The sequence below is a fragment of the Rhinoderma darwinii genome, chromosome 1 (genome assembly GCF_050947455.1).
Source record: "Rhinoderma darwinii isolate aRhiDar2 chromosome 1, aRhiDar2.hap1, whole genome shotgun sequence".
In the NCBI taxonomy this organism is placed as follows: Eukaryota; Metazoa; Chordata; class Amphibia; order Anura; family Rhinodermatidae; genus Rhinoderma; species Rhinoderma darwinii.
The window spans coordinates 340,480,441-340,504,969 of record NC_134687.1 but is presented as its reverse complement, the minus strand read 5'-3'; the positions used below and the strand labels follow the sequence as shown (position 1 = coordinate 340,504,969).

General features: G+C 40.2%; 1 protein-coding gene across 6 annotated transcripts in view; it reads left to right on the top strand.

The window, feature by feature from the left end:
- Positions 1 to 23,793, top strand: part of SLC24A2 (solute carrier family 24 member 2) — a 300,950-nt gene extending 277,157 nt beyond the window's left edge. For 3 of the 6 annotated variants that reach the window (XM_075825879.1, XM_075825867.1, XM_075825890.1), the window contains 6 exons: positions 4,930 to 5,028; positions 7,657 to 7,775; positions 13,997 to 14,140; positions 17,131 to 17,220; positions 21,873 to 22,039; positions 22,594 to 23,793. In XM_075825879.1, coding sequence (XP_075681994.1) covers positions 4,930 to 5,028; positions 7,657 to 7,775; positions 13,997 to 14,140; positions 17,131 to 17,220; positions 21,873 to 22,039; positions 22,594 to 22,843 — 869 coding nt within the window. In that variant the 3' untranslated portion in view covers positions 22,844 to 23,793. The remainder of the gene's footprint in view (positions 1 to 4,929; positions 5,029 to 7,656; positions 7,776 to 13,996; positions 14,141 to 17,130; positions 17,221 to 21,872; positions 22,040 to 22,593) is intronic. The other 3 variants (XM_075825856.1, XM_075825845.1, XM_075825835.1) reach the window with 1 other exon arrangement.
- Positions 23,794 to 24,529: the final 736 nt, after the last annotated feature.

The following is a 24,529-nucleotide window of genomic DNA, read 5'->3' as shown; positions in this document are numbered from 1 at the left end:
CATCTACCTTCATCTGTTTGGTTTCCATCAACTGACTGTTTTCATCACCCATTGTCCATGGCTCCCATCACCCAACTACTTTCATCACCCATCACCTGTTTGTTTTCGTCATCTGTCTGACATCATCATCTTGTTCCATTCCTGTCTTCAATCTGTGAGTCAGTGTTTCTTGTATTCCTGTTGCTTGTCAGTATGTGCTCCATTAATCCCTTCCTTTCGACTGTCCAGTTGGATTACAATTCGGCCCTACTGTAGTCCTGGGATTGTTATAGGTGAAGCCTAGTCGGGCTGTCTTGTGGCCAGCTGGCGTTGTTACATTGAGAAACAAAGTTGTAAGCAGCCTTGTAAAAATCGCACTAGATCTTTTATGGTCAGATTTTTTCAAGATGGTCGTAGGGTTTCTTGCAACTTTTTTTGCCAAAGGGAAACAATAAAGTTGCTACTCTTCTATGAATCCTAGTCTGATTATGCTTGTCATTCCTTTAGGCTCTACCTCTGCTTTTTATTAAAATAAGACCAGAACAACTGCAAGAAAACTTCAAAGAGTGAACATTGACTTAGTAGAAACTCCTCTAAATTTGTCGGTAATAAGTAGAGCTTAGTTTAAAGGGGACCTGTCACCTGCCCAAAAAACAGCAGTTGACATCTCAGTTAGATTGCAGGCACCTCGCAGATTCTGATGCTTTTTATATTTTTCTTTTAGCCCCCACTGTTCCTGAGATATCAGGGCCGTTAATTCTGGTGTGCAATATGCAAATGAGCCTTTAACTGTCAAATGGGCGGTTACCTCTTATCAAGTGACAGGTGTTACCGCCCACTTGACAGTCAAAGGCCTTATTTGCACAAAAACTAACGGCACCGATATCTCAGCAACAGTGGGGGGGTGGAAGAAAAAAATAAAAAGCGGCAGAAGCGGTGAGGCGCCTGCAATCTAACTGAGATGTCAGCTGCAGTTTTTTGGGCAGGTGACAGGTTCTCTTTAAAGGCTATATCCACCTTCACATCCAGTTTTTTTATTGGTCCAATGCTAAAATAAAAAATAAAGATACTTTTCAAAATCTTTAAACATTTTCTATAAATTCTCACAATCAACTTTTAAAATACATTTTATTAAAAATAATTTTTACTTTTTGAGATACAGCGACTTTGTATCCTGTATACAGACCAGCTGTATCATGCGCTAAAACCTGAATCCGTCAGGTCCGCGGGACTGACAGGTTCAGTGAAAGTGGGTCCTGCGTTTCCCTGACATGCAGGATCCACCTGTTATTGATCACATCAAAGTCATGACCATAGATGTGATCGTTAACAGCTTGATCCCACTGACACTGAGCCCGTCAGTGCCGCTGACCTGACAAATACAGGATTCAGTGCAAGATACAGCTACTCTGTATACAAAATACAAAGCAGTTGTATCTCAAAAAGTAAAAATTATTTTTAATAAAATGTATTTAGGAAGTTGCAACAATCACACTGATGGACAATTTAATTGAAAAAAAAAAAATGTTCAAAGGTGTACATAGCCTTTAGGTTGGCCATAAATGTCAGCTGAATCTGACAATTTTGGAGGGGTCATACAACTATGTCAAGTGTATAGGGTCATCCTGACTGTTTACCAACATCTTGCATCTCTGTAAAGAATGATTAGGTTTTAGCATGCTTAAGGTTTTGTTTCCGTGGGAGATAAGCCCTGCCAGAGGTAAGTAGCTTTTCATCCTTTCTCTATTAAGGTTGCCATACACATTAGATTAATATGTCGACCGAACCTGACAATTTTGGCAGGATCTGCCGACCATCTAATGTGTATGGAGGCCTCCGGAATCTTCCCATCTTTGTAAGCACGGCTCCATGATTGCTAACTCTTATTTGTGAGGCTATGTAATCAATAATACTGTACTTAATTTTTTTTAACTACATAGCCACATTTAGCAAAATGTTTCGCTAATGTTAAGGTTAAAGTTGAGCTAATGTTGTTTGTTTTTAACAAATCTTGGATTTTTGATCCAAAGTGGTAAAACTGATATCCATACATATATACATACATTACATATCATAAGAGCATTATAACAAATTAATTATGAAATCATACTGACATATGAAAAACATGTAATTCTATACGGTCCTCCTGTATAAGTATAAGTTATTATAATATGTACTAAATTCGTTTCAAGATACTCATTCTTATTAGGTTAATAAAATAATCTGAGATGAGGTTAATTCTGCTGTATAAAAATCTTACAATAATTTATTGTAAATTTAAGTTTTTAGTATGACTTTTGTGACTTGTGTGCAAAGAAGATATGACATTTATAGTATTAGGCTGGGATATCCTCATTAGTCCAGGCTAAGGCTGAGTTCACATCTGCGTCGGGCTTCCATTCATGGGTTCTGTCAGGGGAACCCATGAACGGAAACCAAACCATAGCTTCCGTTTGCATTACAATTTATTTCAATGGTACTGCTTCCATTGCAAATGGTTTCCGTGTGTCTCCGTTCCATAAGGTTTCCATTGTTTTGGTGGAAACAATAGCGCAGTCGACTATGCTATTTTTTTTCGCCAAAACAACTGAAATCTTACGAAACGGAAACCATTTGCAACGGAGGAATTACCATTGAAATCAATGGTAATGCAAACGGAAGCTATGGTTTCCATTTGCTTTCTGTTAATGGGTTCCCCTGACGGAAAGGTCTGATGGAACCCATGAACCGAAGCCCGAAGCGGATGTGAACGAAGCCTTAGATACACACCTGAAATAAACTACAAAACAACAAAAATAGCATTGAAATTTTTCATCATAGACATACAAACACAAATCACTTCACATGTCTTAAATACTGTGTTGAAACGCGGTAAAACAAACCAGTAACTAGGATGCTATGTTCTGATGGGTCACAAACCAAAAATATGTTGATTCAGTACGGCCAGAACATTCTAGTCCACTAGTAATTCATGGTGGTCACTAACTAAGTATGGAAAGTAATAGTTTTACAGGAGGGATGTTATTCTGCTAACATAGTCATTATTCTGTTATAATAGTCACCTCACTGCTTACATGTGATATTTTATACAGTGGCTGCTAAAATTAAAGTGGTTATTCGGGAAGTTAAAAAAAAAAAAAATATATAAAACCCACAACCACGTCTAAACTCCTGTATCTCAAGATTCCACTACTTTCGCAGCAGAAATAATCATTTTAGCGTTACTCACCGATCATCTGATGTAACGTGGGCAGACTTCTGGTTAATAGGAGGGAGTTGTCGCTTCTGTGCGCTCAGTAAACTACAAGTCCTTTCATGCACTTAGTTCCTCCTCCTACTTCTGTATGACTGCCCCCACCCCTGAGCACAAATAAAGTTTACTTGCCGCTGTTTAAGAAGGAGGCTGGCTTACTTCTGCAGGGATGTCAGCCAGCCTTCTAGCGGCCATGTGGGATGATGAGGCACTGAGATGATAATGCCTACACCACTGTAAGGGGAGACCACTTTTGGTCACATAGGCATGTGTCCGAGCGTCAGGGTCGTTGTTAGGGTCTAAAAGGATCAGAGGCATGAGCCTCAAGACATAGCTATTGTATTGTATTGCCCCTTCTTAGTAAAATCCACCATTAGTGGCCCCCATTCAGTAATAGTTCCCCTTAGTGCCCACCAACAAACAATAAAACATACTTAACTAGCCCTGTTCCCACAACGAACGGAGCTACACAGTCTCACAGCCTCTTCAGCCACATTAGGCCTGCAGCCCATGATCTATAGCCCAAGGGAGTGAATATTGGAGCAGGAAGCTGAAAGCTCCCTGCTTCGCCATAGTCAATTCAATTGTATCTGCCTCCTGAGGATGCAGATAAAATCTGGTGCTTAGGCCCCAGATACCTGTGCGAGAGATGCCACTGCAGTGCTGGCGTCATCCTTGCGACTCAAACTACGGAGCGTCTGGCGTCCCAGGAGTGTATTGGAAAACAGGGGAGCGATGCAAGTCTGAGGACTATATTAGTAAGTGTGCTCAAGTTCTAATTTTGGTTCATTTGGAGATCCTTTTTACTGCCCGAATAATAAGTGTTTTGTCATGTAACACTAGCAACTCGCTTGTGGTTAATATTGTACTGATGTTGGTTCATTCCTTTTTTAGGACTCTTTCGCACGGCAGTATTTTGGTCAGTATTTTGAATGAGTATTTGGAAGCAAAAACCAGTAGGTCCAAAACACGAAAAGGTGCAAAGTTTTCTATTATACTTTTTTCTCTGTGTCGGTCCCACTCTTAGTTTTAGCTTACATCTATTGCCCAAAATACTGACATGTGAAAGGAGCTTGTTCTGTGTACAGATTTAACTTGTGCTTCATGTTTCAGCTACAATACATATGATCAAGCCCTTACGCTTTTTCTGCTTTTTTTTTTTATCATCAGATTCGCAATAAAAATTAGCATGTGTGGATTAGGTTTTAGGAATAGGAGTCTGCTGGCTTTCATAGATGATGTGTTACTAAGTGAAGCATTTTAGAGAAAACAATTTAATAACTGTAAAAAAATACCATTCATGGTAACTTTAAACACTTGTTTTCAAGTATGCCATCATATTATTAATAATATTATTATTATTATTATTATTATTAATACTAATGATAATAATAATAATAATAATAATAAACCCATTTTCTCTTGTTCAAACTTATTTACTTCACGTGGTCTTACTTATATCACAATGCGACTCATTCTTAAAGCTAGTGAGTGAAAAGAGGTTTTGTTGGCCCTAGAAAAAAACTAAGATGCTACCAATCTTCAATGTGGTTGTTTACCAGCTATATAATGAAATTATTTATTTCCCAAAAAATGTTGTATAATCACTATATTGCTATTATTTCAGTAATACTTGCTTTTAATGCATTAATAAAATATCCGCTATATTGATAATTATTCTTGCACCATATTTGAAGGAAAATTTAAAGAGAAGGCCGCAATTCTACACAAAATGGCGAAAAAGAAATGTCAGGTGGAAGACAGTGAGAGGCTAAATGGAGCAGCGAACTATGTAGGTAAGTAGTACTTACAGTAATACCTATGATTTGTCATTATGACTCTCAGGTGCCAGTATTTGTGTGTGCATATGTCTCCAAATGAAGTAAATTAAGTATCAGATTATCAAAATATGCCAGTTTAGATTTGTAGAAGGCAAATGACGCAAAATAAACATATTAGGGCGGATTTCTTAATACTGTCTGAAACTGAAATCGATGAGTTAGGCTACGGGTGGTGCACGCTCTGTGTTAAATTTGGTGCATGTTAAATACTTATCTCTTCTTCATGTTTCTCTTCGGTAGCTTACTTTATACCACTAATTTACACCTAAATGTTGTCGCACGCCAGTAATCTGGCACAATTATGAATAGACTTAGCAACGCCCCTATTTCCCTTTTTGAAAAGTGACTAGTGAGGCGCAAAAAGTGACTAAAATACTTTAGAAATGTGGCGGATTAGAGCCAGAATTCTGTCGCATTATGTATAGTAAATCTGCCCAATTATTTTACATTAGTGCCACAAGCTTTTTGAACTATATCAGATTTTGGATATATTATCAATAGTTTTATAGCAATAAGCCTTTACTGACGAATTATACAGAAAGCCCTATGCAATTTGTGTGACCAAGTAATTGACTTTGACGTGCCACAGCTGGGAGTCACGTATAACACTGAGGGTATGTTCACACGGCTTACTTTCGGCAGTTTTCTGTAAAGATCGGAAGCAGAACGCCTCCAAACATCTACCCATTGATTTGCGAAAAAACAGTGTTCTGTTCCGACGGGGCGTTATTTTACGCTGCCGTTTTGAAAAACGGCCGCGGAAAAAAACGCCCGCGGAAAAGAAGTGCATGTCACTTCTTGAGCCGTTTTTGGAGCTGTTTTTCAATGACTATAGAAAAACAGCTCAATAAACGGCCGTCAAAAACGCTGCGAAAAACATGAGTGGCTTAAAGAACAGCTGAAAATCAGGAGCGGTTTTCCCTTGAAAACAGCTCCGTATTTTCAAACGTTTTTGATTTTGTGTGTGCACATACCCTTACTTTTAGCTGAAATTAATTTAACCCAATAAAGTAATTGTGTTTCAGTGACAGTTCTTAAAAAATACATGTTTCATGAAGAATAATTTGCAAATAAGATATCTAGTGACATAACTACCCTGTCAGGCCAAAGCCATGCAAAATTTTTCCATCTCTATTGAATTATATTTTTCAGCGAACAAGCCTCTGATGACCAAGCCTATCCTCTTTTCCGTTTTTGCCTCTCCGCATTTTGGCAGTTATAACTATTTCGTTTTATTCATTGACGTGGCTGTATGACATCTTGTTTTACTTTCTTGGCGCCAATTGGTGTTTTTTTGTTTATTTTTTATACCGGTCATGGCTCACAGTAAATGAATGGTTCTTCAGGTTATTACGGTCGTGGGGATACTAAATACATGTATGTTCCTTGTTTTAATGTAACGTATGCATAACAAACTTTGTTTTTTACAAAATAATTGTGTTTGTTTATTTTTTGTGGACATTTTTTCTTACATTACATTATTTTTTATTTAATTAATTAAGGGTTTACTGTTTTACTTCTTTATTTTAAATGTATAAGGTATTACCATACTTCTGTATGCTAATAAATTCTGCTTTATGTCATTATGACACAGGCTTTTGCTAATATAACACTTAGTGATTCCTAGGTTCCACAGTCCCAATTGCATCACCGTGAAATATGGTGGCCAGATTAAGGGATGCGGGATTCCTTTAATCATACCACGGCGATTGACCATGGCGATCAAAGGGTTAAACGGGCCGAGGTGGGAGGCTCTTAGATCCCACCCATTAGAAAGGTAGTTAAGCTGCCAGTAGACAGCAACTCACATGCTCTGGAGCGCCAAGTTGGACCTAATAGTTGGCTGCAGAAGGCTGGAGTTGTGTATGACTTGATTAGGCTGGCCACAAACATTAGATATTTGTTGGCAAATCCTGTAAATTTTGATGGATACCAATTGAATGTGGATACCTTTGTGCTACAGCACAAATGTTCCCTGATCAGTTTGACTTTAAGATTCCCTATCCATTGTGACGATTATGAGGTACCATATAGCACCCGAATAATACAATGATACAGTCTACAAATAACATCGCCGTTAGGTGCCCAAATAAAACTGACAGACAGCTACCTAAATAGAACTGCCAAATCAATAAGCTAGGGAATGTAGCTGTTTCCAGTGCAGCCTCTCCATAAGTTGAGCACTAAATGTGGGGTGCATGCTCCAGGTTCCTAGGCCATCAGGGCAACTTGTGCCCCCTTTAGCAGTGACACATTTGTGAAGTGCAGTATCAGAGGTTTTGGTAGCCACTTATTCCCCCTTCCCAAGCCAGAGCTAAACATGCATGTTTATGGGGAGTCAGTAAAGGTAGCTGTTGGCCCAATGATCGTTCAGATTGCATACAGCGTATGTTGCGGTGTAGCCATAGCATTAGAATGTCTCATTTGTTCTTAAAACTTAGACTGGGGCTATTAATGACAGCTATATTATGTGTATGGTCAGCTTTACTGTGGTTGCTATATTTATCTCCTGCTACTGTCAGCATGTGTACTTCCACACTATGTAATGTAATATTTATTTATTTTCAAATGCTTTTATTTCAGACAAAGTTGATGTTCCAAACAGTTCTAATGTTGAGGTTGAAGTGACGCCACCCAAAGAATCTGCTGATCCAGTTCTAAATGGGAATGTCACTCACAATATTGAAGCTGCAGAAACACAGGTGACACAACTTCCTATTGTCTGTTCAAAGTGGCTGTTTATTTTATTTTTTATATGGTTGACACTGACTGCACGAAAGTTATCGGGAAGAGAGTTTACCATCTCTCATTTCTGTTAACAGACTCAAACAAATCCTGTGTAGTCTGATTCTGTAGTCATATCCTCTTCCATCTGTTCCTTATTTCTTGATAACATACCAAAACAGTTTGGTCTTATATGTGAACAGGGCCGGCCGCAGGTGGAAGGGGGTGCTGCACTGGCTCCCTTCCCCTGCTTGTTTCAGAAGAGCCCGGACCCGGCGACTCGGCAGCCAACTTTCCGCCCAGGCGCATCTTCACTCAGTGGCGTTGCTACCGCTGTAGCAGCCATAGCGGCTGCTACAGCAGTAGCGACGCCACTATAGCAGAGCAGGGAGGTATCTCCATGCTCTGCTATCTACTAGCGCCACTGTAGCTCCCTGAAGCTGAAGGGCTTGATGTCTGTCCCTATATGGACATTAATTTAAATGTGAAAAAACATGGATCATAAACGGTGCTGCTACTTAGTATTGAAAACTTTGGATAATATAAAGATTGGAAAAATTTGGTTGCCGCCAATGCAACCAGGGTCAAAGTGCCTAAATGACGTCATCTGACATCGTTTAGGCACTTTGACCCTGGCTGCATTGACGGCTTTTTTAACAACTTTGTGTATTTAAGTACGGATGTTTGTATATGTATTATATATGGCCTGAGGAAGATACCGGTACAGTGTCGAAACGCGTAGCCACAACTACAATGAATGGAAATGTTTCCAATCTTTATATTATCCAAAGTCTTCAATACTAAGTAGCAGCGGCGTTTATGATCTATGTTTTTTCACATTTAAATTACCATATATGCGGCGAACTTTTGGTCAACCGGTTTTGGATCCTGGCAGCAGCACTTATCATATCCATTGCCTTTGTTCACCTATTGGTGTGTGTATTCATCTGAACTAAGGTGAGCATATCTCTGCTTCTAATTGCTTATACCGCCTTGGATTTACCTGCACTATGTGGCGCCGTGCATTTTTCTTTTATCTCTCTACATATATGGACAGTGACATCAGGGGCAGCTCCTGAAGCAGAATCCCCGACCACAGCGTTGAAGACTCTGTGACCGGGAATTCCACTCCAGGAGAAGCCCTTGATGTCACTGTCCATAAATGGACAGAGATGTCAGGGGCTTCTCCAGGAGTGGAATCACAGATGCTGTGACCGGGGATTCCACTCCAGTAAAAGCCAGTGACGTCACTGTCCATAAATGGACACAAATGACAGGGGCTTCTCCTGGAGTGGAATCCCGGTCACCGCGTCGGTAGCGCTGTGGATGGGGATTCCGCTTCCGGAGTTGCCCCTGATGTCACTGTCCATATATGGACAGAGACATCAAGCACGGTGCTCCAGGAGCGGAATCCCCAACCACAGGGAGATTCTGCTCTTTCAGGGAGCTACAGTGGTGCTATCTACAGAAAGTGGGGTGCTAGCTACAAGGGGGCTGTGGGCTGTGTGGCACTACTTACAAGGGGGCTGTCTGGCACTACCTACAAGGGGGCTGTCTGGCACTACCTACAAGGGGGCTGTGTGGCACTACCTACAAGGGGGCTGTGTGGCACTATCTACAACGGGGCTGTGTGGCACTACCTACCAGGGGGCTGTGTGGCACTACCTACCATGGGGCTGTGCGGCACTTCCTACCAGGGGGCTGTGTGGCACTACCTACAAGGGGGCTGTGTGGCACTACCTACAAGGGGGCTGTGTGGCACTACCTATGGGGACTGTGGCACTACATAAGGGGGCTGTGTGGCAGTACATACAAGGGGCTGTATGGCACTATCTACAGGGGGCTGTGTGGCACTACCTACAGGCGGCTGTGTGGCACTACATACAGGGGGCTGTGTGGTACTACCTACAAGGTGGCTGTGTAGCACTATCTATAGGGGGAATCTGTGAGTGGCGGGCTGATGGTCATTTTAGTGAGAGTTCTGTGCTGATGGTCATTTTACTGTGAGTGGTGGGCTGATGGTCATTTTACTGTGAGTGGTGGGCTGATGGTTATTTTACTGTGAGTGGGGGGCTGATAGTCTTCAAGTGGTTTCCACCTCTGAGCCCCAAATGAAATTAATAGGAGGCAGAAAATACCTGCGGCGCCCATTTGGAGTGCTTTTTTGCCTGCGTATTTTGCATTAGCTTCAACTGCTTAAAAAAAAGAGGTCAAACAATGCTCTCAATTCAAAATTTGCTTCAAAATTCCTGAAGAAATTTTGAGGCAGATTTTTTTGCCTTAGAAAAAACTGTGTGAATATACCCTAAGAGTGTAGTGGTTGTTTTAGCCTTTTTCTGTCTTTCTCTAAACAATTTTTGGTATGGGTGCCCTGAGGAAATGGTATTTTCCCAGTGGTGCCTCGAATCCAAAAAGGTTGGGAAACTCTGTACTAGGCTATAGAATCACGCCGGCCTATGCAAAGATCCCGTAGTGGAGCAGCTCAGTTCGTTGTGGGAACGGGGCCTAGGTGACTACAATTTTTTTGTGTTTGGGGGCACTGTTTACAAGGGGGAGGTCGGTGGCTGTATGGCACGATCTACAAGGAGGAGGTGGGGGATTATGGCACTGTCTACAGGGAGGTTGTATCGCACAATCTACAGGGGGGCACTATCTACAAGGGAGGGGCTGTGTTTGGTAGCCAGGGGAAGGGGACATTATACTGTGTAGTGGTACTACAGGGGGCAATATATGGATGTAGCCATCTTTATCTTGACTCTGATAACTTGCTGCAGCGTGATATCACACAACAAAAGCCATTGAAAAGTCATTGAAAAAGTCAAGATAAAGGATCTTGCCACTGTGTATTTAATGCGTTAAAAGTCAAGATAAAAATGGCTACATCTGTACTGTGTGTGGCATAAGGGGGGCATAATACTGTGTGGGCACAATTAGAGGACAAAATACTGTGTCCTTGAAGGGGTTATAATATATTATATTATGATTTGAATATTGTATGGGGAGCACTAAAGGGGCATTATACTGTGTGGTGGCACTATATAGAGGATTATATTGTGGGGGGCATTATACAGTACTTTTTATATGGGGCAATTTTTTTATGATGGGGTGGGGCGCCGAAAGATTATTTTGCACGGGGTGCCATCTATCCTAAGGCCGGCCCTGTATGCGAATGATATGGAGTTTATAATATGAAATTATGTTTTTTTTAAAACTTTATGAAAATGCATATTCACTAAGGAACATATTACACAGTGACACAGGTACAATAAAACATTCAACACATATTTTTTTTGTCTGATTATACGGAATTATATGGATCTTTACATCATCTTTATGACTTAAACCGTAAAAGCTGGCATTTTAATGTTTGCAAGAGGCAGTTATAGTAGAGTTTTCACAGCTTCTACAATATGTTTTTTAACTAAAGGGAATGTATTGTCTGAAAATAATTTATCATTTAAATCAAGTTTTTAAGATTTTACATATTTCTATTTTTTTTGTTTTCAATCTGGTGTTTTTCATTTTCCATGTTAACAGCTATGTTAAAAAAAATACAAAGCAAATGAAAAAGCTAATTTCTGAACTGCTATTTAGTTGCAAAGTTGATAAGGTTGAAAAAAGACACAGGTCCATCAAGTTCAACCTTTAATTCTACCGTGTTAATCCAGAGGAAGGCAAAGCCCCCATGAGGTTGATGCCAATTGCCTCATTAGGGAAAAAATCCTCCCTGACTCCAAATTTAGTTCTCTGTACTGTCCAGTTATATATTTGTACATTGTAATTAGATCACCCGTAAGCCGTATTTTTTCTAAACTGAATAGCCCCAAGTTTGATAACCTTTCTTTGTACCCAATCTGCCCATTCCCTTAATTATCTTGGTCGCCCTTCTTTGCACCCGTTCTAGTTCAGCCATGTCCTTCTTATACACAGGTGCCCAAAATTGTACACAAAATGCCATGTGTGGTCTGCCTAGTGATTTGTATAGAGGCAGAGCAACAGCTCATGCAAGATGACTGCCCCCAGAATCATCTACAGAAAATTGAATAATAATAAAAAATACAATCAGAAAAAAATAACAGATTAGAAAAAACTAATTCCTGATATGTATCAGTACATGGTTTTAATTATTAAAATAAAAATAGATGATACATTCCCTTTAAGTATTTTGTCTGAAAATTATTCAACTATTATGTATATATTTTATTATTATATATTTATTATTATATTATATATATATATATTATTATTATTATAGATTTGAGTAATTTTTGAATATTCTATTTTTATAACAAATAAATAAAAGGCAAGACATTGCGATAAGTAGAAGAGCAGTCCATCAACCAAAAAATGAATGAATTTATGCAGACAATCAGAGAATAAAAAAAGATATAAACCGCAACTAAAAATTAATATCCCATTGAGTTTCCACGAGTTGCCTTCACTGGCTGAGAAAAAATCACAATGGAAGAAAACAAGTGGGTCATATGTACTAGTACTCGCATGTCTTGGTATCTTGTTGCAAACAACCTAAATGGGTGGACAGATGAAACCCTCATATACGTGGTCATGTTATGATGAACGCCTATAAAATAGAAAGTAATATGGGGTACAGCAGTACTTAAAACAGCATGACACATGACAACAATGTCAGGAATCATAACATTGACAATGAAAATAATGAAATAACCCCATCTACTGAATGGGGGGATTCAAAAACATCCAATACAGTGAGAAACAATATTGTATCAACAGTATGGAGAAACTATATCTAACAATATAAAGAGTTGACAAAGAAAGAAGAGAGGAAAGCAGAGGTGTAAGGGAAGGCGGAAATAAAGGGGAGGGGATAGAACCATACGATGGAAGTTCATTGTAGAAATCGCTGAAATGGGGAGGAGGTAAGGAAGTGGTACCACCTATTGAGGTGTTTAACCAAACCACGATCAGAATTACTCGCAGACAGCTACTCCTTACACCTCAGTCGATTTTGAGAGTAGAATTTGGAAGTTATTGGGGAGATGTATTAAGACTATACCAGCCTTAATAAAAGGCAATCTAGAGTAAGATCCGACAAATTTATTCCTGTACCCTCCATTTCCTCATGCTCGTCCCGAGCTCCACTTACCCGATCTGGACGCTCTGCAGGCTCTGGGCGTCGTCAGGTAACTGCATCTCTCACCTCCCTCCAAGGCCATCATTCACTATGTGCGGCTGCAGCCACTAGAGGGCGCGCGCTGACTCTTTCCTTCTTAAAGGGCCAGCGCGTGCCAAAATTCCTAGATTTCCTATTTAAGGATCCTCCTTCCTCTCAATCCTTGCTTGTTCAACCAAGTTCCCCCGTGAGTTTCCCTGTACCCTGGTTCCCTGTTTTCTTGCCTTCTGCCTTTGTCTGGATTTCCCGTTTTTGACCTCTGCCTGAACTTGACTATCCTTACCTGCCGCCTGCCTTGACCTATTGCTATCGTTACCCGTAACGACGTCTGCTGCCTGTCCTGACTTCTGGCCTATACATCCGACTGCCTCTGAACCTGCTGTGCCAAGCGTTGCCCTGGGTTACTAGCACCATCTTCCGGACGATACAGAGGATCCACAAACGTACCAGGAGAGAACAGTGATAACACCTCTTAATAAATTTGTCGCATCTTCAGCTGTCCGTTTGACACTGTAAATGCATTGGACCATGATGGCTACGCCCTCTTCCACTAAGATCTGCCAACTTTTTTGAAAAGTGTCGAGAGCAGGGGAAACCATCAATGTTTTTATACTTTTGGGCCGTTTGTGACATTTTTAGTAGAAATTATATTAACTTTCCTCCATTGTGTTATTTGTTCAGCAAGCTAAACAAAGTTCAAGAAAATGGCCCTTCTTCTGGACAACCCTTTATTAAAGAAGTTAAAAAATACTCCACATTCAAGAAAGTTTTCTAAGTCTTTTCTAAACTGAAATGGTGCATCACAGGCAGAATAACCCAACTAATAAAATCTTACCTTCCAGTATAGAAAATATAAAAAATTACAATATCCTAGAAATTTAAATGAGTTTTTTTCTGCTATGCAGCGGGTAACACTTTATGATTAGCATGTCTGTAATGTGGCATCTTGTATTAACAATTATTTATGAATCATAATTTTCTAAAAATGAGCCCCAACAGAACGGTTTCTGTTTTACCATTCCATTTTATTTACTTTCTCATCCTAAGGTGACAGGTGCAGAACCTCCTGATGAAGGTGACCAGCCTCTAACCTTAGCATGGCCTATTAAGAAGCGTAAAGTAGCTGTGTACCTTGCTGTGCTACCAATTGTATTTCCTTTGTGGATTACATTACCTGATGTCCGAAAAGCAGTGAGTACTATTTTTTTGCAATGCACAAACTTTGATGTTACTTTAAAAGAGAATGTATCACTTTATTTTATTACTAATAAAAAAAATTTGTGGAAATATACTTTTTTTCTAATCGGTTTGTATATTTTTTATTCTACATTCTTTACATCACTATGAGCAGAGGCGGACACAGACTGCAGAGGCCACCTGTGCAAAGAATGTGCCCCATGGCCCCCCATAACCTAACCACGCCTGCGCGCATATAAAACTATACAAATCTTTATTGCCCATTTTATCAATAGTTTAGAACCCAAGTAACAAACATAAATAATGCAAATTTCCATATTTAACAACTGAGTATAATACAAATCACTCATGTAACTAACATACAATGATTTTAACGTACTAGGCTGCTTCCATAACTGCCATTTACTTCTATGGGAGTTACGGAAACAGCGTAGCTCAGCAAGCTCTGCTGTTTTCGTAACTCCCAACCATCTAATCAGGCAGTGGCCGAGAAGCAGTAGAAGCTGAGAAAGGCAGAATGGCTTTTAGGGTGCCCCGTTCCAGAGATAGGCGAAGGTCCCAGATGTGGGACCCACATCTATCTGTAATTTATGATATCCTGATGATATGCCATAAATGTTAAGGAAGGGCAAACCCTTTAACTGTCCACTGAGCTCCACTCCAAACATTTTCTACAGACAGGGCAGCAACCACTACCTCCTAGTTCATTTTAATTTCAGTCAGTCCCCTTCATGACGCCCAGCACACACCACACGGTAAAAGCACTGGCAGGCTCAGGGGGCGGAGCAAGAAGAACCCTAACACTGATTAGCTTAGAGGCTCATCCAACCAGTATTAGGCTTAATTTCAGAGTGCGCGCTATCCCGGATCAATAACTGGTCTGAAGACAGCGATACTGCTTGCTAGGAGCGGCGCGCTCTATCTGGTGGTCTTGGTCACCTAGTGAGCGTCACTGTCAGATGTTGCACTGCATCTGATAGTGAGGCTGGTTACTAGGTGGCGAATACCACCAGACAGACGGGCTGATGGAGGAGGCCCCCTCCCAACCTGTGCACTTTCGGCAATTCACAGATCAGGCCCCCTTCCTTCCTTAACATGTTATTGATGGCAACAATAAAATGTGAAGGAAGGGGGCCCGATCTGTGAGTTACCGAAAGTGCACAGGGAGGAAACGGGGACCCCCCTCCGTCTGCTGCACGGCCGTGCCGATCTATGTGCCTAGGGCTGATTTTAGACAAATTGTGGCCCTGGGCAAAGTTAAAAGTTGGGCCCCAAATGCTGAATTAGGCTGGGTTCACACGAGCATGTTTGGTCCGTAAAGGATGGAACGTATTTCGGCCGCAAGTCCCGGACCGAACACACTGCAGGGAGCCGGGCTCCTAGCATCATAGTTATGTACGACGCTGGGAGTCCCTGCCTCTCCGTGGAACTACTGTCCCGTACTGAAAACATGATTACAGTAGTTCCACGGAGAGGCAGGGACTCCTAGCGTCGTACATAACTATGATGCTAGGAGCCCGGCTCCCTGCAGTGTATTCAGTCCGGGACCTACGGCCGAAATACGTTCTGTCCTTTACGGACCGAACATGCTCGTGTGAATCCAGCCTCACTGTATCAATAATTCAGTAAAATCAGAAGTCGGTGGGCCGAGAACTGCGTCGCTGATTTCTATGATCCCTCAGTGCTCGACACAATAAAAGTGCCCCCTCACTTTAACAAATCTCATCCACACTCTTCGTAAAATTTCCGACCAGAAATTGACCTGCGCTGCATATTTTTTGTACCGCAGCATGTGAATTCCAGCTGCGGAAAGTGGACTGAATTGCTGCATTTTTCAGAGGAAATGTCACCATCTCACAGACTTAGAAAAATGTAGCACATTTTGCACCATTTTCTGCAGTTAAAACCGCAGGAAATGGTGTGGTTTTTCTGCAGCGGAATTTCTGCTAGTTTCTGCGGAATTGCTGCAGAAATTTTCTGCAGCAATTCCGTTACATGTGGACAAGAACTTGGCCTGTTTATAAGCGTTCAGTGGCCATTGGAAAAACTAAAATATTTCAGGATTTTTTTAAATATATTCATCTCGCTTTACAGAGAATGCACATCCCTGTCCCCAAGGGAATCACAATTTAACCTCGAGAGACAATTTCATAGCAAACCTTTCAATCTAAGGTTGGATTCACACAAAGCGTTTAGGTCAGTTTTCTGTGAAATTTCTTTCATGTTTATTTTCAAAATGCAGCATACTCTGGCGGGTAGTTATCCACAATAGACATCTATTGTAATAAAAACTGCACTTAAAAATATATCAAGAAATATTACAAAAAATGTTGTTATATATTTTGGGAATAAGACCATTTGGCCAGAGTAATTTCTTATTTTATCGAAGTGGCATCTACTGACTGCTGCAAGATATTAATTCAATATTCCACAATACATAACTTGATAACAGAAATTATACCCATACGCTGTCTACATACATTTATTGCTTAGCACTAAAAACCTTATCCTGTCTGAATGAGAATGAAAAACACAACAGACTGTGGACATCAAAGGGATAATTGTGCAAACACATGGGTATTGCTCCAGATGCGCAACAAAGCTGAACATTTTCCACAATAGATTTTGCATATTGTACATACGGCCTGCCTGGCAAGTCCCAGAAATTACTGCTGCATCTAGAACATTTGGAGCTGTTACTCTTGCATGAACTTCTCATTGTTATGGAGATCATGCCATGAAAGTGCATTGTAGAATACTATTCAGCTGATAAATTTGTAAGAGATTTATCATGTTATCTTTATTTATTTAAAGGTAAATATAAATTTTTTAACATTTTTTGAGATTTGCGCCTCATGAAAAATCTTAAATATTATGAAACACCATATATGCGATGATGTACTGTTCATGTGAAATTTGATTTCTTAAATAGGAAATGTATAGCCTATTTCATGAAAGTTTTAAACTTATTTCTGTTCGTACAGGCATCAAGAAAATTTTTCCCTGTAACATTTTTTGGATCAATCACCTGGATTGCAATTTTTTCTTATCTAATGGTATGGTGGGCACATCAGGTGAGTGTATACATATGTAAAGAAAATAGCTTATTTCTTAATCCGTGTTATCATCACAATTATATTTAGCAAGTTATTATTATATGCCAAACTGAGACCAATTTATGAACACTGTCAGCCAACAATCTGGTGCATGATTGGATGGGGCAAGGATTAGTAGCCAAGCATTGATGATACAGAACGCCACGTGAGGTAAATAATTATTGTGACAGGGTTGTCTAGGTCATGACATGCAGATTTCGATTTAAAGAGAATTTTTCAGCTGGTTTGACCCACATAAACTCTTAACACTGCTAAATAGGTTCTGGGGAAACAAATGCATAGTTGCCATCATACACCAAGCATACCAAAGAAAATTATGTTTTATTCAGTCACGCGCCATATGCTGATGAATCATTGTAGCGTTCTTTGGGCAACCCCTTCCAAACCCATCCTCAACTCTTGATTGACAACTCCTAGAAAGGATATTGGATGAGGCAAAAGACCATTTTCTGCAGTATACTTGGTTTATGATAGTGTTTCCCCAGCACCTATTTAGCAATGTTAAGAGTTTATGGGGGTTAAATTTGCGTGTACAGTGTAGGTAATATCCGGCGGTATTTCTCATTAGAACTCTGTGTTGTACCATTCCTCCAGTATATGATTGAATAAATTGACAATTGGAAGTTACCATTCCCCTTGTCCAAAGGGTGTGTCCCTACACAGTGTGAAATATTGTGTCAAATTATTAAACCACCTTTTTTTAACCCGTTAGTGACCGGCCCATAGTGTTTCTACGTTGGTCACTAACAGGCCTTATTCCGATGCAATAGACTTTTTACGTCGCTGCATCGGAATAAGTAAAGAGAGCAGGGAGCTGTCAAATCTCCCTGCTCTCAGCTGCCAGAGGCAGCTGAGGGCTGGGGGCGTCCCTGCTCGACCGGGTGAGATTGATATTAGTATCGATCTCACCCGTTTAACCCCTCAGATGCGGTGCTGAATAGCTTGCACCGCATCTGAGTGGTTTTGGAGAGAGGGAGGGAGCTCCCTCTCTCTCCCACCGACACCCGTCGATAAGATCGCCGAGTGTCTGTCTCCGATGGCAGCCGGGGGGCCTCATAAAGGCCCCCAGGTCTGCCTGTAGTGAATGCCTGCTAGATCATGCCAGAGGCATGACCTAGCAGATGCCTGTCCGTCTTAAACGGACAGGCAGTAATACACGGCAATACAGAAGTATTGCAGTGTATTATACATGCGATCGGAGGATCGCATAGTGAAGTCCCCTAGTGGGACTAGTAAAAAAGTTAAAACATTTTTTTTATAAAAAGTGAAAAAAAAAAAAAAGTAAAAAAAAAATGAAAAACCCACTTTTTCCCCCTTACAAACTGCTTTACTATTAACAAACAAAATAAAGTAAAAAAGTTACACATATTTGGTATCGCCGCGTCCGTAACGACCCCGACTATAAACTTATTACATAATTTAACCCGCACGGTGAACGCCGTAAAAAATAAAATAAAAAACCATGCAAAAATTGCTGTTTTCTTTGAATCCAGCCTTAAAAAAAATGTGATAAAAAGTGATCAAAAAGTCGCATCTACTCCAAAATTGTACCGATAAAAACTACAAGTCGTCCAGCAAAAAAAAAGCCTCCCTACAATTGCATCGGCGAAAAAACAAATAATTTTGAAAAAAAAGTGTTTTCACTGTGTAAGGTCAAAGCCACACGTGGCGGAATTGCTCTTGAATTCCGCTACGGACACTCCGCAGCATTAATCCGCAGCGGAGCCGTTTCTCCATTGACTTCCACTTCTATTTAGTAGGGTTCGTTTAGACGAAGCGGAAAATTCCGCTGCGGAGCATAGGCTGCGGTGCAGAATTTGGTGTCCGCAGCATGCACTGGATGTTGCGGAGTTGTGGCGGACTGGTTGCGGACTCATGGCGGAATTTCTCCATTGACTTCAATGGAGATTCTAAGTTCCGCAATGAAATCCGCAGCTGTCATGCACATGTTATGTGTGCTGCAGATGCGTCTTGCTTTTTTGACATGACATTTCTTCATTCTGGCTGGACCTATGTATTTCTAGGTCTACAGCCAGACTAAGGAAGTCAATGGGGCTCCCGTAATTACGGGAGCGTTGCTAGGAGACGTCAGTAAATAGTCACTGTCCAGGGTGCTGAAAGAGTTAAGCGATCGGCAGTAACTGTTTCTGCACCCTGGACAGTGACTACCGATCCCAATATACAGCAACCTGTAAAAAAAAATAGAAGTTCATACTTACCGAGAACTCCCTGCTTCTGTCTCCAGTCCGGCTTCCCAGGATGACGTTTCAGTCTAAGTGACGGCTGCAGCCAATCACAGGCTGCAGCGGTCACATGGACTGCCGCGTCATCCAGGGAGGTCGGGCTGGATGCCGAAAGAGGGACGTGTCACCAAGACAACGGCCGGTAAGTATGAAATTCGTTTACTTTCACTAGAGAAAGTGCTGGCCCTTCTCTCTATCCTGCACTGATAGAGAGAAGGGAAGCACTTTTACCGCAGTCCGGAGCAGCTAGTCCACATCAATTTACTGCACATTTTGGCCAGATCTGCAACGCAGATTCTGTGCGGCATTGATGCGGACAGTTGCGGAGGAAATCCGCCACGTGTGGGCATGCCCTAAAAGTAGTAAAACATAAAAAACTATACAAATTTGGTATCGTTGCAATCGCAACAACCCACTGAATACATTTATTGTGTTATTTATACCACACGGTAAACAGCGCAAATTTAGGACGCAAAAAAGTGTGGCGAAATTGCTGTTTTTTTTCTATTCCCTCCCAAAAAAAAGTTACTAAAAGTTAATCAATAAATTCTATGTACCCCAAAATGGTGCTATTAAAAATTACAACTTGTTCCGCTAAAAACAAGACCTTATACAGCTATGTCGACGCAAAAATAAAAAGTGTATAGCTCTTTAAATGAGACGATGGAAAAACGTAAAAAATGGCTTGGTCATTAACGTCTAAAATAGGTTGGTCATTAAGGGGTTAAGTATATTATGGAAGCTACTTAAATATGTTTACCTTAGGCCGGATTCACACGAGCGTGTGCGTTCTGCGCACGCAAAAAACGCGGTGTTTTGCGTGCGCAAAAGGCACTTAACAGCTTCGTGTGTCAGCCTCGTATGATGCGCGGCTGCGTGATTGTCGCGCAGCCGCCATCATTATGACACTCCGTTTGGATGTTTGTAAACAGAAAAGCACGTAGTGCTTTTCTGTTTACATTCATAGTTTTACTGCTGTTGCGCGAATCATGCGTGTCCCACGGAAGTGCTTCCGTGTGGTGCGCGTGATGCGCGAAATACGCACAAATAACGGACATGTCATGAGTTTTACGCAGCGGACTCACGCTGCGCAAAAATCACGGACTGTCTGCACGGCCCCATAGACTAATATAGGTCCGTGCGAGACGCGTGAAAATCACCCGCGTTGCACGGACGTATATCACGTTCGTCTGAATAAGCCCTAATAGGAAGTAGCAGGTTCCTTTTGAAAAAGGACTGTTATGAGTTAGTGTATAAAGTCCTGTGTATTGTTAGCAGAGCCGAATCAATTATAAATAATCAAGTTGCTTATGACTTTAATGACCGGAGGTATTTTGTGCCTTAACCGGTTTAAGGCCAGCCGCCATTTAGCCATTTATAGTACGCGTTAGTTAAATGGCTATAACTTTCTTGGGCATAGTGACGTGATTTTGGCAATGTTTTTTTCACGATCATTACAGGTTTCTTTTATTACCATTTTTCTACACATTATTTTGCCTTTTTTAGCATTTTTAAGCTTATCGTTTCTTAAAAAAAATAGGCTTTTTTCAATTTTAGCTAATTTTTTTCTGGTAATAATATCATTTTACCCTAAATGACACTTTTTATTTGTGATTGCTATTGTCTACCGTAAATTTTGATATATTGCATGTCAAGTTTGAGAAAAAGTACTAAATAATATACATAAAAACTTATCTTGAGGGGTGTTGCAACATATTATAGCAAATAGTGATACAACATTACATTCCCTTACATAAGTTTAGATGGTGTGCTCAGTAAATGGTGACTAGTTGTAAGTTTTTGGACAAATGGCTAGTGTGGTGTTCAGTTATTCTTTATCAAGTGATGGACATTCCTCCACCCAACATAGAGTACCCAGTCTCTGCTGCCACAAAGGCATAACATCTAGAATCTGGCAAGTTCATGGCATAGTTTCCAGACACTGGTAATTCAACACTAAAATTTCCACTGACAGTATTAAAGCGGTCATTTTGTGGTGATCTACTGGCAGAATTTCATGAAACTGTGAATTAATGCTACATTACTTGGGGATTAGTGATGTAGCATCCAGTTCCAATTGACATGTCAAAGTGTCCAGTGCCAGTAAGTGAGAGTCTCTAGTGCTTACTAACCCACTGGGACACCATCTAGTTCTTGCTGACAGATTGTCGGAACCTCTAATCCCTGGGGAACCAGGGAGATAGTGTCTTGATATGAGATTATATCTAGTTCCCTGACCAGAATTAGTGGTTACCCAGTATTTCAATATGAAATTTGCAATATTATGCTTTTAAATTTGTGCAGAAAATAGGATCAAAAAAACCTGTTTATATTATCGGTATTGAATTATTTTCTTATATATTACAGGTAGGAGAAACTATCGGCATAACAGAAGAGGTTATGGGACTCACAATATTAGCAGCTGGTACTTCTATTCCAGACCTGATAACAAGTGTCATTGTTGCACGCAAAGGCCTAGGGGATATGGCAGTGTCCAGCTCTGTAGGGAGCAACATTTTTGACATCACAGTTGGGTAAGTAGTTGTACACCTAAATTTGTTCCAATCAGATTTCCATTCTGCGAACGAAGGGAAACATATATAAATTTAAAATATATGTTGATTTTAATATTTTTTTACATTTTATTTAGATAAATACTGAAGGAATGTAGACATTGGAGCAGATCTATTTATACTTAAAATCAGACAGCTTAGAATTAGACTAGATTTTATTACAGTGGCTCATGCCGGATGATAAATTTGGCGCACCTTTAGACTCTTCTCTTTAACTTTATACCACCTCTTATTTGGCTTATTGTAGTCCATATTTCTTTGCGTCCAAATTTTGGTACAAATTTGGCACATTTTAAGACACGCACCCTTTTTTTTTAAGCAACGCCCCCTTGTTAGATGAGTCACAAGCATCTGTTCTTTTTGTCGCATTTCATTGATAAATTTATCTAAAATTATTTGCCTCAAAAGGAAGGTGTAATTTAGGCCAGAAATCTGGCGCAACAGCAATAGTAAATCTGTTCCATTATGTTATTACTATTATATACTCTTTTTTTTTTGTCTTTTTTTTACAACAGTCTCCCCATGCCCTGGCTCCTGTATGCCATGTTTAACAACTTTGACCCTATGATGGTGAGCAGCAATGGCCTCTTCTGTGCAATTGTCCTCCTTTTCATTATGCTGCTGTTCGTCATCATATCCATTGCTGTGTGCAAGTGGAGAATGAACAAGATCTTAGGATGCATGATGTTTGGTCTCTATTTTGTTTTCGTGGTTATCAGCGTCCTTCTTGAAAACCGCATTATCCTATGTCCAGCTTCTCTCTAGTGTTTGTGTTGAAGAACACCGAAATTGATGCTTAAGACGTCTAAAGGCAGAAGCATGGCCCCCAGAAGGCCAAATGCATTGTCGGCGTGCACCCTGAAATAATTTCTTCAATGATTATAAAGACAACTTGTGACTGTTTTACTGGAGATTTTAGAATCTATAAAAACTGTAAATGTTCTAATGCACACTGTATTCTGGTCTTTCTCTCTTTACATATGATATATATACATAAATATATTAATATGCAGTTAACATTTAACCAAGAGAGACATTAGATAAAAATAGGACCTGCATATAGTAATTAATATCAGCTCATTGGGATTCATATATTTCCATTAGGTGTGAATAGAGTGTGCACATCATTTCTTCACCATGGATGTATTTCAACGCTTCTCTGCCTGTAGAATTGTCTGGAACAAGGGTTGTGTAATAAGAGATGCATTTATCTTCACTCAGTAGTAGAGGAAACAATTGTGCAATGAATACAATGAAAATGTGACAAACTGGATGCTAGGCATGAAGAGTACACAAAAGATTTTGGCTTACTCACTGTGTAGAATCCTCACTTTTTACGTAACTTATATTTATGGATGGCAGTATTGCAGCACTTCACTTAACAGAACAAAATGAGTGTAATGTATCTTAGCCCAGAAGCATTAACAATCAAATCTGGTCATTAATGGGATGGTAAGGCTGTCTGGATAATATAACAGACTAAGGCTTCGTTCACCTCTGCGTCGGGGCTCCGTTCATGGGTTCCGTCAGAGCTTTCCGTCAGGGGAACCCATGAACGGAACCCTGACTGAAAGAAACGGAAACCATAGGTTTCTGTTTGCATCACCTTTGATTTCAATGGTGATGTATTTTTTGCAAATGGTTTCCGTTTGTCACCGTTGTGCAGGGGTTCCATTGTTTTGACGGAATCAATAGCGTAGTCGACTGCGGTATTGATTCTGTCAAAACAACAGAACCCTTACACAACGGTGACAAAAGGAAACCATTTTCAATGGATCCGTCACCATTGATATCAATGGTGATGCAAACGGAAACTCATGGTTTCTGTTTGTTTCGGTTTGGCTTCCGTTCATGGGTTCCCCTGACGGAACCAATGAACAGAGCCCCGGCGCAGACGTGAATGAAGCCTAAAGATCAATAATTTTTGTAACACAGTCTTGTGATTTAATGTACCAACTCAGAGTAACAGTTTGTAGTTCTGTTCTGATTGCAAGGCTGAAGAATATCTATAAAAAAATAAACATATATTAAGGCTTAGCAATGAGTGATATACTGTTTTTCTTTTGTATTATTCTTTGGGTACAGACCTACATGTAGAAAACTCATATAGCAAACAATAGCAGTTACTGTACCTAACCAACGCTTGTTTGGGGGAGTCTTTTTTTCTATTAGGAGGGTAAAATTTCAGAACATGGTCCTTTGCATTTGTTTTTGTTTTTTAAAATATATATTTATGCAAATTTTTTTGTTGTTTTCTTACAACATGGACTCATAGCATCTAATAAAGCAGTTGTTCGCTTTCTAGTGTTTACATATTATTCATCACTAAAGGTTACTAAACTATTTAATGTTGTTGTGAACCTCTAACATTATTCCATTACCATTTTCTAAGTACAAAAGTAGAAAATACATATTTGACATCAGATTATCAACTACTGAGAAGCAGTAACA